This window comes from Notolabrus celidotus, chromosome 19 (genome assembly GCF_009762535.1).
Source record: "Notolabrus celidotus isolate fNotCel1 chromosome 19, fNotCel1.pri, whole genome shotgun sequence".
NCBI lineage: Eukaryota > Metazoa > Chordata > Actinopteri > Labriformes > Labridae > Notolabrus > Notolabrus celidotus.
The window spans coordinates 13,956,527-13,971,820 of record NC_048290.1 but is presented as its reverse complement, the minus strand read 5'-3'; the positions used below and the strand labels follow the sequence as shown (position 1 = coordinate 13,971,820).

At 39.5% G+C, this 15,294-nt stretch overlaps 1 protein-coding gene and 2 long non-coding RNA genes across 3 annotated transcripts in view; 1 reads left to right on the top strand and 2 right to left on the bottom strand.

Annotated features, from left to right (window-relative positions):
• The window catches only part of whrna (whirlin a), a 177,329-nt gene extending 171,855 nt beyond the window's left edge, over window positions 1–5,474 (top strand). The window contains 1 exon segment of the mRNA XM_034710311.1: window positions 3,876–5,474. Coding sequence (XP_034566202.1) covers window positions 3,876–4,058 — 183 coding nt within the window. The 3' untranslated portion in view covers window positions 4,059–5,474.
• On the bottom strand, window positions 3,665–5,561 carry LOC117831570. Its single transcript, XR_004635032.1, has 2 exons — window positions 5,426–5,561; window positions 3,665–4,058 (listed from the first exon to the last, which is right to left on the bottom strand). It is a non-coding gene; the product is annotated as an uncharacterized LOC117831570 (long non-coding RNA).
• A 1,901-nt stretch (window positions 5,562–7,462) lies between these two features.
• On the bottom strand, window positions 7,463–12,016 carry LOC117831571. Its single transcript, XR_004635033.1, has 2 exons — window positions 11,968–12,016; window positions 7,463–7,625 (listed from the first exon to the last, which is right to left on the bottom strand). It is a non-coding gene; the product is annotated as an uncharacterized LOC117831571 (long non-coding RNA).
• Window positions 12,017–15,294: the final 3,278 nt, after the last annotated feature.

Here is a 15,294-nt window from a genome sequence, read left to right as displayed (position 1 = left end):
TTCTATGGAGTGGGAGAAAAGCTAACTCAATGTTATTAAGGCCTCAAGCAAGGCACACAAAGTCGGTGCACTCCACATTCAGGTCCATGTGTCTGAGTGATGTGTTTTCTCTGGGGGAAAAAAAAAGCTAGAAAAAACATGTTGATTTTCTGGCCGTCCATGGTGCATTGCTTCTATCTGACATTATAGCAGCACATCCAAAGCTAGAGCTCTTCACAACACAGCGTCTCTGCAGTAACAGAAGTGAACACAGTGGAGTCATGATGCGTGAGGGCACTCTCCTCAGGTCGCCTCAATCACGCCCGCTGAGGATGAGGTACAGATGAGTAAGCTGCTGCCGCTCGTTATCAGCTTGCATCACCCCTCCTGAGGCGACGGCCCGTTATCACCGCCATCTTCCCATCATGACAACCGGCTCCTGCACTGGCTCGGGGTAATTGTTGTTGGCTCAGTAAATAAGAGAGGTGATGATGCAGTCCTGGTGAGGAAGGCACTGCTGGGGGTTTAGAGCTGTCTAAGTTGCCCAGATCGAGCTCATGGTGAAAGTCAGGAAAGTTAGAAGAAGGAAGAACGGAGTGTGCTGGGATGAGACCTGTGGTTGTTTCTGGTGATTTTGTGTTTAAGTGAAGTTTAAAGTAGCATTGCTGTGATTTTAAGGTGAATGAAAAGCTCCACAACAACACATAATGCTCTCGTACTTTTTTGGACGTATAAATCTAGATATTAAGCTGCCTTTGGTAAAAGTTTTAACTGATAATGACTGGATCTGATTTAATACTGATGCCTAGACCATCGGCATAAAGAGTGACTTTTACTATTGAGATATTTAATCTTTTCATCACCTTCACCGGCTACAATTAATTCAGTGATAAACTGCATGCAGACTGAAAAAGCCTGAGTTTATAATTCCCCTTGGCAAAGCGTCTGATGCACCGAGTTATCTATAGACCGAGCATCTGACCTATTTTTTCTGCAAGCTGCGGGGTTCTCTACAAAAAAAAAAAGACAGTGGAATGAAATGTCAGTAGTCATTGACCCTTTAACCACAGTTTAAAAGTCTTTATCTGAAGAATCTGTCTTTTTTTATTTAACCTTTATTCAACCAGGACAAACCCTTAGAGATTAGAAATCTCTTTTTCAAGAGTGTCCTGGCAAAGACAGGCAGCAGCACAGTTTAGAAGGTTCCTCTCAAATACAGAGCAGCTGTACGTACAAACATGAGACAAAAGGTGATTATTATACATTCAAACACAATATAAAAAGAATAACAAGTCGATAACGATCATAAATATATCAAACATGACATCTACTGCCTCTAAGTCATTCAAAAGCATCTTAAATGCATGAAATGAGACCAGACCCTTAAGTTTCAGGTCTCAAGGGAGCAGCAAACTGAAGTGTTCCCATCACAGTTCTGACCTTTGGAACAGACACTAAATAAGTTCCAAGACTCTGTGATGTAGGTTATGAAGGTTATGAAGAAATCAGTCCTAAAATAGAGTTATAAATAAGATCAAACTTATGTTTTTGTCTTTGTGCAGACATGAAAGAACTTCCATTACCAGTGATGAGTGAGAGCTTAAAGATGAGTGATGCACCTCAGTGCTCCACGATACACAGGGTCCAGAGCATGTAAGCTCTGAGAAGAGGCATGCTTATCCAAGACCTCACTGAAGTCAAGAACAGACATACGAGTGGCAGAGACCAGTCTCTTTGTGGACTTGAAGAAATGCAGGATCTAATTCTTAAATAAAAACCCAGCTTCATTGACAGAAAAATGCATAAAACTTTTAGTATTAGTCAGGACTTATTATTCTTTTCAGATTTTAAAATGTAGATCAGTTTTGTCATGAAACAGAGTTTTGTTGTGAACGTGTTTTTTAGTTGGCAGCACCCACAGCCTCAATATCAGAGTGCCACTTATCAGTACTTATTGTTGCTGGATTATGACAGTTGTCCCATGGCACTTCCTCTCACCTCAGTAATGAACATTAAGTCTGTTTGCTCTGTATACTTCATATTCGCTCTTATTCAATCACATTTTACAAAGAAACTGTAACAACTATTCTTCAAAATCATGTCGTAGCATCAGCATTAGCTCCAAACCTGAGAATTATTACGTCGAAAAATAAGTATAGTTAGTTTCTCCACCTTACAGATCTCTGCCATTTCTCTCACCTGTCTTTATTTTGATTAGCTGTTGATGAAGAAGTGACATAAACAAGATATTCCTTAAATTGAACAGTTTTCAGCTGTGAGGGCAGCTATATAAAGCTGTGGACATTGAGGGTGTTTTTGCGCTCAGGAAGCTGATCACTGAAAACAGTTGCTGCATTGATTTTGTACAGAAAAGAGGAGCTGTCAGCACAAAAACCTCAATTAGTGGACACAGGCCTTTATCAGAGGCAAACTAAATGAGGTGAGATAAGGATGGACAGTTTTCCTCCTACAACAACAGGCATGCAAGTCGGACACAAGGAGATGTTGTGAGTGTAATATATAGCTTTAAAGGCTCATCTGCTGCTTTTTGTTTCTGGATGGATTGAGGCTCACTGGACTGTGTAGTGTGCAAACTTTTCTCCATCCTCATTCTTCTTGTCTCAGAAATATCTTGGCTTCCTTTGTGGTTATTATGTTTTAGAAACTGTAGATGAAATCAAGAGAAGTAGCAGACACCGTGGGTCAACTCCCCCATGAAAACTGTTTTCCAACTGTTACAGTAGGCGGCTTTATTCTGGAGGTTAGCAGTTTAGTTTTGCTCAAGTGTGTACAATCTAATTTAAGCATGCATAGGGCATTTAACAGAGGACAAGAGTTCTTGCAGCAAGCAGTATTGATGACGAAGGCTGCTGAAAATTCAAAGGGAACAAACGCTGACATGACTCATATTATCTTTGAGTGTGTGACTTTTAGGAAGAAGAAGAAGAAGAAGAAGATAACAAATATGACGTCTTATTCTGGTTGGCATTAAATGTTCTGATGATCTTTGTTTGGAGTGATTCTTCAGAGCAGAGGGTCCTCAGATCCTTCACACTGGGGCTCACAGCCTCTCTTCAGCAGTCAGGCCTGTGGGCAGAGACACTTGAACTGATGGCATTCCAGCATTTGGGACTTTGTTTGGAAGCAATCTGCTGCTTCTTCAGGGAGTGTTTGATTTCACTGCCAACAAGCTGAGACCTTGTGTGTTTTGTGAAATGTGCTGAGCATTAAGAGCAGACAGTAACAACATTTTTCTCATCACATGTGAAACGAGAGAGGTTGTCACTGTAACGAGGGAGAGCTGCTAGTCCAGTGTTTGATTTTGTTGATCACATGCTTCTCTCTAGAGATGTGAGGCTGCATGCATTTACTGCTGAGTCAGACTGAGTGTGTGTGTGTGTGTGTGTGTGTGTGTGTGTGTGTGTGTGTGCGCGCGCGCATATGTGTGTGTGTGTGTTTGTGTGTGTGTGTGTGTGTGTGTGTGTGTGTGTGTGTGTGTGTGTGTGTGTGTGTGTGTGTGTGTGTTTGAGTCTATGAATGTGTTTTTCTGTGTTTCGTCTGTCTCTATTCCTGTATGCTAATAAAGTCACTGACCTATTTATGGGAATCTGTTTAAATTTGAGCTCTTGCACTGAGAGAAGATTGTTTTCTGGAATTTAGTAGAACAAAACTCGAGATGTCAGTGTTGTGTAAAAGAGTTCAGGTTTGATTTTAATTAAATCAAGTTTTCAAACGTTGAGATTTTTCTTAGAATCTGTACTTTTTGATCAACCCTGCAAGTTTTCCTCCAACCCTAACATACTTCGGACATTTCCGACTGTCACAACAAACCACAAACAGTGTACTCCAGTCCTCTTTTTCATTTGTCTCCATCTCTCTCTGCCTCTCTTCCTCAGAGAGGTGGCTCAGCTCACAACTGCGGCCAGCTGAAGGTGGGTCAGGTGATCCTGGAGGTAAACGGGGTTTCCATGAGGGGCCGTGAGCACAGGGACGCTGCACGCATCATTGCCGAGGCCTTCAAGACCAAAGAAAAGGATCACGTGGACTTTCTGGTGACCGAGTTTAACGTGGCTCTATAGCTGAGAGGAGGAGGAGGAGAGCAGACGATGATGAGGACGGCACCGCAAGAAGAGTGAAGGAAAATGAAAGCGTTTAATGAGTTAAATGGCACAACTGTTTAAGACTTAAACGAACCACCAACTGATCTCTGAGCCCTTCTTCTTACTCATAAACCCTCCCTTGTGTCTGGATCTATGATTCCCTCATTTACAAGGTATTCCTCCTGCTGTGGACTTCGTTCAGGATTCTCCTCGACGTGTTACCTCCCCACTGTGAGACCTTATGCACTAAATGGAAAGTGGTGAAACCTTTTGTTTGTTCTCTCAGTGTTTAACATTGTGGACTTACAACAATCGAAACCCACTGGACCCTCTCGTAGCACCCTCGCATCCCATGGTTAGTTTCCTTTATTTATACTTTGCTTCAATGTGAGAGAAAACTTCACACGTGAGACTGATCAACGCTGACTTTGTATATGTAAAAATGAACAAATGTAGATACAGATGCATATATACTGTACACTTAAAGATCCTGTATAAATTATAAACCCTGAACCCTTCTCAACATATAGTAATATATTTCAGAGATGATGATAACTGAGGCCACTCTGACAATACAGGACTATTCCAATTTTACAACCATGCTATTGGCCTGTCTTCATTCTATTCACAAAGAAAGATAAACCACAGGCTGACAAAACACACTCTACATGCATTCGTTTGACTGTCACTGAGTGACAGAAATTATAACATGGGCACGACATGTACATGTGCGTCCTTTCCTGTTTCCTTTCCTCCTCTTCATGTATAGCAATTTTGTTTGCAGCTATAGCCGACTCCATTTAAAAATGCTTTTTACATTTCAAATCGACGTGTGTCCATTTCTCAAACAACAAGACGCCTTTTCTTCACTTCTTTTGTTTGTTTTTTAATTCACAAAAACACATTTCTGCATCATGCTTTGGGTGAAAGAGTTACTGTGTTTCATCTCGGCTGTTTTAAATTCAGCTCTGTCCCCTCCTGCCCTTAAATTATGTTCTGTTTTGTTCCAATACAGCCAATTTTACAATTAAATTGCTCCAACTTAAAATAATTTTGTTTTTTTTTCCATGAGCCACCACTTTGTGTGTTCAACACTTTTCACAGCAAAACGTATTAGCTGTGTTAATCCCTACTTTCTTTTGTCTCAAAGTTCACTGAGGCTGCACGTCTGTGTTCCTTTATTCCACAATGAATTCCACAATGATAGTACAATTTTAACTTTTCTGCTGTCCAAACTTTGCTGACAACTACATTCAGTGGACCTTCCTGGACCTACTTCACAATAAAAGCTCCCTTTTCTCAGCAAATGAATGTGACCAGGAGGAGTGGGCAAGTGTTGAGCTTACATGAGTTTGCAGGAATCTCCTCAGTGGGGACATCTGTTGCTCAGTCTGTGAGGAGTTGGCTTGAAAGCTGGAGGGTTGCTGGTTCAAGTACCAGTTCACCAAAGTTTTGAAGTTGGTATTGCCTGCCTTTCGTGGACACTGGTGAGTGAATTGGAAACACTGTTAGACAGCAAGGTGATAAAATTGAAGCAGTTACTCTGGATAACGTGCTGCACAGAGGCTGTGATTCCACTGCAGGTGACGGACCATGGCACTAACCAAACTATCGAATCAGGAAGCACTTACAGGAAGAAACTTCTGTGAATGCGATTAAAATAACCAGAATTTGAGATTAATTCAATATTTTTATAGATTTTAGTTGCAATGTCATAACCTTTGTTGTTAGCAGTAACCACAGACTCAAACTAGATAGACGTGAAGAGTTTTCAAAATCCTTCCCCGTGTTTAAATCCCAAGATAAAAGATCAGATTTGAGATTTGGCCAGTGTCTTGTTGAAGTCCTCTTAAGATTTTATCCAGCAACCCTCAGCTTCTCCTCACCTGCTGCCCTGCTGAATAACAATTGATGCTTTTATTTTGTAATTTCATAGTTTTTAATTATATTCATCCTGGGGGTCTTACTGCAGCCGTGCTCAGTGCAGCAATTACGCCCATGAGGGGAGTAATGAGACATTTAGAGGACGACGCAGCTAAAGATTTTAGAGACGCTCCTCCACATATACTCACACGCAGCAAATGTGCACAAAAACCCACACACACACACATACACACACATATTGTATCCGCTTATAGAAAAGCAATTATGAGATATGCAATCAGGTAGAGTGAGAGATGGAGGGAGAGAGGGAGAAAGAGGAAGAGGGGGAATGAGAATGAGGGAGTGACTAAAGTAACAAATGAGTTGTGATAGTTGTGGAGATGATTTGCTTCCTCTCAGAGGGATCACAGCAAACTTCCTGCATGTGTCACTGCGGAGACTCGCGTTAGGCTGCAGGTAGAAACAGGAACTGATCTGAGTAATTAATGGAAGTGTTCTCTGCATGTGTGCCATGTCTGTGTTTAATGAGAGTGATGTATGTCTGAGGTTAAAGGATGAAAGGAGAAAAAAAACATGCTTGAAACAAGGAGATGGCATATAAAGACGAATGTAAATGTCATGAAGGGAGCAGCTGTAGGAGACAGGAGGAAGCGGAGCGTCAGTCAGGGCTTTGTGAAGAACGCCACCAGAGCCGCTCCATGAGAAATTGCTGTCAAACACTTCTGAATCACTCAGCTGACAACTGAGAGAAAAAACACGTTTATGCTTTGTTTTTATAACGTATCCCTGCAGTCTATTTTCAAAATGTCAAGCTTTAATGAAAACATTAAATGTTATGCTAGCATTGCACTGGTAGTCTTCTCTAAGGTTATACCCACATCCAGTATTCTTTGAACCCAGGATGCCTTAACATGCATGATCTCTACATCTATTTCTTGAAGGAATATCGTCTCTGCAGGAAAACCCGTATTGAACTTTTCACCTACATCTCACAGCTAAAGACAGAAGAAGGAAACAGAACATCCATCAACATGTTTTTTCCCACGCTGCATGAATTAATTTTGCCCTCAAAAAGCTGAAATGTACACAGCTCGAACGTAGATTTTTTAAAATAAAGTTGTGGTGTTTCTGCACACCTGATGAAAGCACTCCTTTACTAACCCTCTTTTTGTAAGCAGTCTTAAATTTGATCCGTCCTAAACTACTTGGAAGGTAGTCTATGTGGTTTTGCAGGACCTTGTTTTCTGCAAATGCAGCCTCATATTGTAAGAAAAACTGATGGTGAGAACATTGATCTCAATAGTGTATACAGAGTGAATGCCAAGTGATTTTTCAAGGTAGTGCAATAGAATAAAAAGTCAATAAGAAGACCTCATTATATGCAAAGTCTGCCTCGGGCAGCTCAGAGTTTTGCATGTGTCCCTTCATGGATGATAAAAAGTAAAGAGGACAGAGGAGAGGGTCTGGAGAGCTGAGTTTCTTGTTACTTGCAAGATCAGTCAGAGGTTGAACTGATTTAATGGTGCCTCACACACACACTGCTGGTGTGTGAAAATATCAAGGCACATTTGTGCAAAATGATGCAAGGTATAAGACGCTCCATCTTCTGTCTGATGTGTCCTCGGTGTCTTTCATTAGCAGTTCTTGTAAATTTCCCTCAGTCTAAAAACACAGATTGAGAAACAGTCAGTATATTAAAGCTTCAGTGTGTAGAAATTGGAACATTTAGATATTATTTAGATCGATTTAAAATTGGCAATATCTAGGAGTCAGACTCTAGACTGAAACTCTCCCTTGCTCACTCCTCCTGTCGGTGAAGTGACGTTAGTCTTCAAGGATAAGAAGCTCCTGTAATACAATACACAACAACCACACTGTTCTTCGTCTTCCTGTGCATTTCGTGAGGCCACTCACTAAATGCAAAAGCGTTAATGTTCCTAGTTAACCCTTTCTGTGCTCAAACATAATGAATATAATAATCCATTTTCTACCAGGTCTGTTCTGCTAAATGCTGCTAATAACTACACACTGTACCTTTAAGTTTGTGGCTTGATGCATCTAAAAAAGTGAACCAAGAGAAGATTGATGCACAGCCTGACTGACTGGTGCTGTGGAGATTATCTAATCTTGAACATGTAAATCAATCAAATCTGCAATATTTTAAAAGTTAATGCTTAAAAATAATCATTCAACAGGTTTAAGGAAAGCTGCTCTATTCAACCTTTTATTTTATACCTGAGAGAAAAACGTAAAATCATTTTTAAACACGAACATAGGCTAGTGTCTGTCTCTACGATTCCTGAGGCTTTTGAGTGCATCCACAGATTTTAAGGAGGAATTCTGAACGCAATACAAGAGATATTTGGAAATGAATGCAACTGCTGGATTTAAAAACCAGTATGCATCAGTGTGGCTGCGTGCGGGTGTATGCGTATGTAAGGCACAAGGGGCTATAACAAGACAGAGAGAAATAGAGCAGGCATATGAGAGCTGTTGTGCATCCTCTCAGTGGAATTACTCTCCGTTAAAGAACTAATCTTTGAGGGATCACTGCATCACAGATGACAGCTTTTGTTTTCTGAGTTAAACTGTAAACATGACAAATGACATCTCTCCTAAGAGAGGCAGGAGGCGGCAGGAAAAGTGGAGAGGAAGAGAATAAGAACAAGTCTCTCTTAACGCAGCAGAGCTCATGGTTTTACAGAAAATACTAACATTTTCAAACTTGTCCTCTGAAGGGGCGTCGTTACAGCGCAAAGGGTAGAGCAGGCGGCCACATATAGTGGTCTCAGTCTTTGTTGTACTGGCTGCAGGACCGTACCTGCTATCTTCTGCATGCTTTTGCTGTCACCAGAGCAGTGTGTGAGAAACTGAGTCAGAATTAGTTTATCTATGTGTTTATGGATGAATATGACTGTCTGTTGCAGTGAGGCTCAGAGAAGTGGTCTTGCTGTTTTATCTATTTTCTATTGTTCTTTGAATTATTGATAACCTTACGAGATTACCAAGCTTCATACAGATCGTTAAAATACTTTTGTTAGAATCGGTTCAATTTTATTTTTGATTTCTGGCGATTTGGTTGACAAAACAATTAATGTCCTGTAACAAAGAAACCAAACACTAAGAATTTTGACTGAAGCGAAAATGCAAATTTATTTTCAAACCTGTCATGTAAAAAATAAACGTCAATGTTAAGTGCATATTTTTGGACTGAGGTTGAGTGCCAAACCACAGAACAGCTTCCCAATCACTTCCAGTACACTCAAAGTTGAGATATTTGAGATACAAGGTTTCCAGAGTTGCATCTTTGTTATTATTTCCAGTAATCTGAGAGTCATTTGTTCTATCCCAGCAACATGTCTCCATTAATGCCAAAGTTCCCTTAAGCAAGACAGTGACAGTGCTGCTGGCTGAACCCTGCTCAGGTGACATGTAGATAAAGTGAAAACATGTCTCGTGAAAATCAAATGTGAAAGTGAATAAAGTTCTACAGGAAAGGAAACAGCCATTATTATGTAATCCTTACATTTATTTATGTATTTATTTAATATATAAACCATCATGAAACAGCATTATTGTCCCTTCTTGTCTCTGAAACATTGTGTGTTAACTCCATACTCAGCCCGTCGTGTAGACACGTGGATGGCGGCTCGGCCCTCTCCTGACCCGATATTAAGGTCCTTCCAGGAGGATGGGGTGATGGAGGAAAGCCATGAAAGTTACTGACAGGTTCATTAATCAGACGCCAAGACGAAGAGGTGCTGGCCTTGTGTCCGACATGAGACACCACAGCTCAGACATTGACTTGTTGCTCACACTGTAGCGAGGTGTCTGTCCCCCCAACCCACATCTGAACCACTGCTTCCCCTCAAAGGTCAGACGCATAAAGCACCGAACACCACCTGTTTATGATGTTTGATTCACTGAGCGTGCCTCCTGCTTCATCAGCTGCACAACTTCATGTGTTCATGTTCATCTCCCCATGCGGAGGTTTTCTCCAGCTCTTTTGCTTTTGTTCAGTCAGTCAGTCTGTCAGTCCGTCCATCTTTTGCCTGCTTCCTGCACATTTGAACAAGCAGTGTTGTACAATGACATGCTATTTATACAGAAAGTGTGTTTAATTTTTCAATAAAGATAACTGCACAAAAAATATCAAGTTGTCCACTTTTATTTGAAATAGAAATATGACATTAGAGGTTGTCACAACTCGACTTTAAAAGCATATTGCTGTCATACAGAGAGCTCACACCTGAATAATAATTAGCCTTTGTGTATGTTCCCTGCGTTCTATGGTGTTCCTCACAGGATGCTACCTTGCTGTCATAAGCACAACCTCGCCCGCAAGTCGGATGATAATTCTTACATAGTTGTCGTCTATTTGATGTATAATAACGAGACGATAACAAGTAACTACTTCTTTTTTAATTTCTGTAATTTTAACAACGTAATTAAATCAGAAAAGTATGCACATGCCCCGGGTTTAATTGACTCAGTCCTGAGAATCAAACATAACAGGAGGGTTAAGAACTTTCTAAATGCTAAGCTATTATCAAACAGTAACTAATGTATCAGGTTTGCCAAATGATAGCAGTTTGACAGATTACCAATGTTTATGGCTACAGCAGCAAGGAAAGCAGCACACATGTGACACATACTGAAGCATTAGAGTTCAATTGTGATTTTAAAGGAAATGTGTGCTCCCAACTTTGTCTTTTTTGTTTCAGCATGATAAGATCCAGCGCTCAAAGCCAGGTCCATGGTAAATTGTTCTCTCTAGTTTGGTTTTGAATCTGACTGGTACTTTCCTCAATATCTTTGAGATGAACAGAACAAACTGAGAGCTCAAATTATCTCCTGAATTCAATGACTGGCCTCTCTTTGTGTCTGATAGGAGAAATCCGTGAACTCAGGTTCCAAAATTTTGCTTGAGGTCATCAGCATCCGGCATGCTGGTGCATTTATCTATTACTTTTCAGCTTCAAACTCCTCTCTTGTTATCTCTCGCTCTTGCATGATTAATTTGTTTTTAAAATTTCAGGATTTATATTGTCTGCCATACCAATGAGAGGACAAAGAGGCCGCTAGAATGTGGATTGACCAAGGAACAGAGGCTCTCAAATCCATCAATCATACATGATTTGAATTATTTAGTTGAAAGGGACAACTTTCATCTTGTGAGTGGAAAATGTGTATTGTAAAAAAACGTCAATGCATGTTTTAAGCTTCTTATCTTGTTCAAAGTTGGAGAGGTAAAGTAGTTGAATGCTTGAAAACTTAACTTAGATGAAAAAAGTCTTCCTCCACTCTTCATTATGATTTCTATTCTTTACATTGTTAGTATTATATTTTAAAGCTCTTGTAAGAAAACTATCATTTATCATTTTTGGGCACAAAATACTTGATCACACTTCATTCAATTATTGAAAAAAAAATCCAAACATCCTCTCATTCCAGCTTCTACTCCTTCACATTTTCATCTTGGGCTCAGGGAAGTTAAGCCCAAGATGAAAATAATAATAATAGCTATCTTTGAATTCCTTAGATTCATAGATAACTATATGGATTGAATTCAAATCTGATGTTTTTTAGTACTGTAATCTGTAATCCATGCAGGGGTTTGAGTCAGTGCCAGGGACCATGCTTACGATACATTATTGCAGGAAGTAATAACTTATTCACATTAGCAAGACAATCACCTATCATGTCTCTTCAATATTTGATCACCATCTTTGACCAGGCTAATCTATGACTATTTAAATGTTGCAAACAAAGGATGAATAATACATGAAAGATACAAATGTGATGGTGAAAATCACAAATAATAATGTTTGTGAAAAGATATAAGATAAGATATTCCTTTATTCGCCCCACAACAGGGAAGTTTAAAGTGTTACAGCAGCAAAGTGGATAGTGCAAAACAGTGTTAAGTAAACAAGAGCATATAAAATAGCAATTATTGAAAAGTTATTAGCAATTAAAATTAAAGAAGTAACAATAAACATACCTGGGGTTGCTGGTGGCCTAGCGGTCTAAGCACCCCATGTACAGAGGCTGCAGTCCTCGTTGCAGGGGACGCCGGTTCGATTCCCGGCCAGTCGACCATTTCCTGCACGTCTTCCCCCACATTCTACTCCCCACATTTCCTGCCTCTCTTCAGCTGTACTATCTAATAAAGGCAAAAAGGCCAAAAACATATCTTTAAACAAAAAAAAAATTAACATATCTTATGACGTATATACACAACTAAATAGGTAAATTTACAAATATTTACAAAACCAGTGACGCGGTGAAAAATGTGCACAGACTTGTAGCACAGGTTAAAAACAATGTACTGAACAGAACTGAGAAGAGGAGTAGAAAAAACTTATTGCACATGTAAGAAGAACATTATTGCAGGAAGTAATAACCTATTCATATTAGCAAGACAATCACCTCTCAAGTTTCTTCAAGATGTTTTAACCATCTCTGATAAGACTAATCTATGACTATTTAAATGTTGCAAACACAGGATGAATAATACATGAAAGATACAAATGTGTTGGTGAAAATCACAAATAATAATGTTTGTGAAAACTGAGCAAATTGAAATATGCATGTATAGCTACAACTCAAGCTTAACATAATATGAGGACGGTTTTTACTCCCATGAAGGTGAAGGCAGTACATGATATGCTCATCTCTCTCTCTCTCTCTCTCTCTCTCTCTCTCTCTCTCATGATTGAAATCGAAAGAAGAGTAAGGATATGTCGCCCCCCTGTGGCCACTTTATCGAGCTGCAACCCTCCAGTGTGTAATCTTGATTTAACCCCGCCCCTGAACCACCTCGCAGCCAATCAGCACTCAGTATTTGACTTCAAGAAAGTAGAAGGGAAACGGTCTGCCCCGAGTTTTGCTTGTCAGCTCACACTACGCGTAACAAACTCATTAAAATATGAATTTGAAGAGACTGAGGCTATGGATGTTAACGTAAGGGACAGGGTTATTATGTAAATGACACGGGTTGAAGACGGTTTGTTAAAAAGAGAAAGATAAAATGCCTTAAATACAAACTCAGGGTTGAGGAAATCCCTCATGTGTGCCTGTGGTAACTGCAGCTTAAATCTGCTTCACTGCAGGAGGAGACTGGTAATTAGCCTGATCAGAAACTCAAGCTTTTTAAAGGTTTTAAAGGTGTTAACTCAGTAAATACAACCAGAATACGGTGTATGTAGCTTAAATGTGTTTAAATATCAGTTGTTTACATTTGTTTTGATGTTAAAATTGAGAGTTAAAGTGTTAACAACGATTACAAACTTGTGAAACAGTTAGCTAGCATTTCGTTACAGTTACCAAACCTTAAACAAGTTCTAGTTTTTAATGTTTTATGTGTATATCTGTCTGTAAATGTGCAGAGAAACCTCAGTAACCTGTAAACGGTCGGTGGGGATTTGTTGTGGTTGGGTCCTCACTCCTTTAGTTTTGTGGTTTCCAGGGTAACAGAGCCCCTGAGGCAGTCAGGTCCTCCAGTGAGATCTTCACAGTCCTCTGAAATCAGCCTGCAGAACCATCCAGTCAAATATAAGGTAAGTGTGCAAAGCAGTGGTGTTAATCTAGCTCTATAATATTGTTGATATGTTTTGATTTGATTGTTTTTAACTCACAAACAGAAACTCTCCCTCCTCTATGAGTTTCTCAGCCCACCAGCAGGACTGGTTGGACTTGGTTTTTCAGCAGTATGTGCTTTGTTTTTGTTGAGCAAGTTGTCCTCAAGTTTTTAGCTTTCCATTCCCAATCACTTCAGACTCACGATCCAGGCTGTTATCTTTTCTCTTTTACAGTGAATTTATTGTAAGCTGTGATTCATGCATGTATTTAACTGAAGATGAGAGAGATTGTTGTAGGAAACTGTTTCCACATATAGAATAGAAAGTACTTTATTAATCCCAGAAGGGAAATTCAGGTGTCTGGCAGATAAAATTATAAAAATCATATAAAACAAGTAATTCAGGTGTCTGTCGGCTCATCCCCTATTGGTTAGAGAGTTATGACGCCTAATGGCTGCAGGGATGAATGATTGTCTGTATCTCTCAGTTCTGCAGAGAGATGAGCCATTCACTGCCGCTGTTTCTCTGGTCCACAAAGAAGTTGTATTTGTATGTATTTTCAAGTGCAGTCAAGAATACATAGGAGTACATTCTGTTACATGAAATCTCCAAAAACTATACCATGGAATAAAAACAGAAACCAAGTTACTCCAAGCACAGACAACTTAGTTTGAAATTTTCATCTGGAATGAAACAAACGTTACCTAGTTCAACACGCTTCCTCAGGTGGACAATAAGTTTTGTTTGAAATCTGCTCTGTGTTTGCTCCATATTCAACCGTGGAGACGCACGATATACAGGTACGGCTAAACAACCGAGACAAACAGAACTACACGAACACATTTTACTGTCTTAGGGATCAGATTTCAGAAAAGAGAAGGAAACTCATGAGCTGACTTCAAAGCAAAAGTAGTGAGTAAATAGAGCATTTATAGAAATGTAGTGGATTAAAAAGTAATAAGTTCCCCAAAAAAATAATACTCAAGTAAAGACTCAAAACATATACTCTGTTACTGTCCACCACTGGGTAAGAACATGATGTGAACCCTGGTACATGTGTGTGTTTACCAGCCTGAGTAACTGGAGAAAACTTGCAAAATACAAAGGGATAATTACTTCCCAGTGGAAGATAATTACTTCCCAGTGGAAGTAATTATGTTGTACTGTTGCATTAATCAGGACAGATATCACCTCCATGTTTTCAATACAACTGCAGATATATTACCTTTATTTATCTACATCCAAGGGACTTAAACCTATTTTATAAACTCATAATGTTCAGTCCCCGTTTCACCAGAAATCATCACTTAAACAGTGTACAGTAAATTAATGTTACTACACTTTTGTGAACAATGCACAGTTACATATATACAAACATCTGGAAGAAAAGAAGTGTGTCAGGAGATCTGTTTCTCTGATCAAGGAACAGGTAAACTAGATTTGACCAGAACTCAATACATTCAGAAATATATAGCACCCTTAGAACTGTTGTTACCACATTTTTTATTATTAGGGCAACAACCAACACCTTTGATTGATCGATCAGTTCCTGAGTCTGAGGGAAAGTTGACATCAGAGAAAAATGCACGCCTCAATTTCTGCATCCAAGATTTAATATTCAGATTTGCTTGTTTTGTCCAATTAATCCAAAACCTTAAAGATATTAAAGCGACAGTTGTTTAATCAGACTAAATTATCTGATCTTTACATTTATGAGCTGGAACCAAACAATGACAAAACAAGTCAAT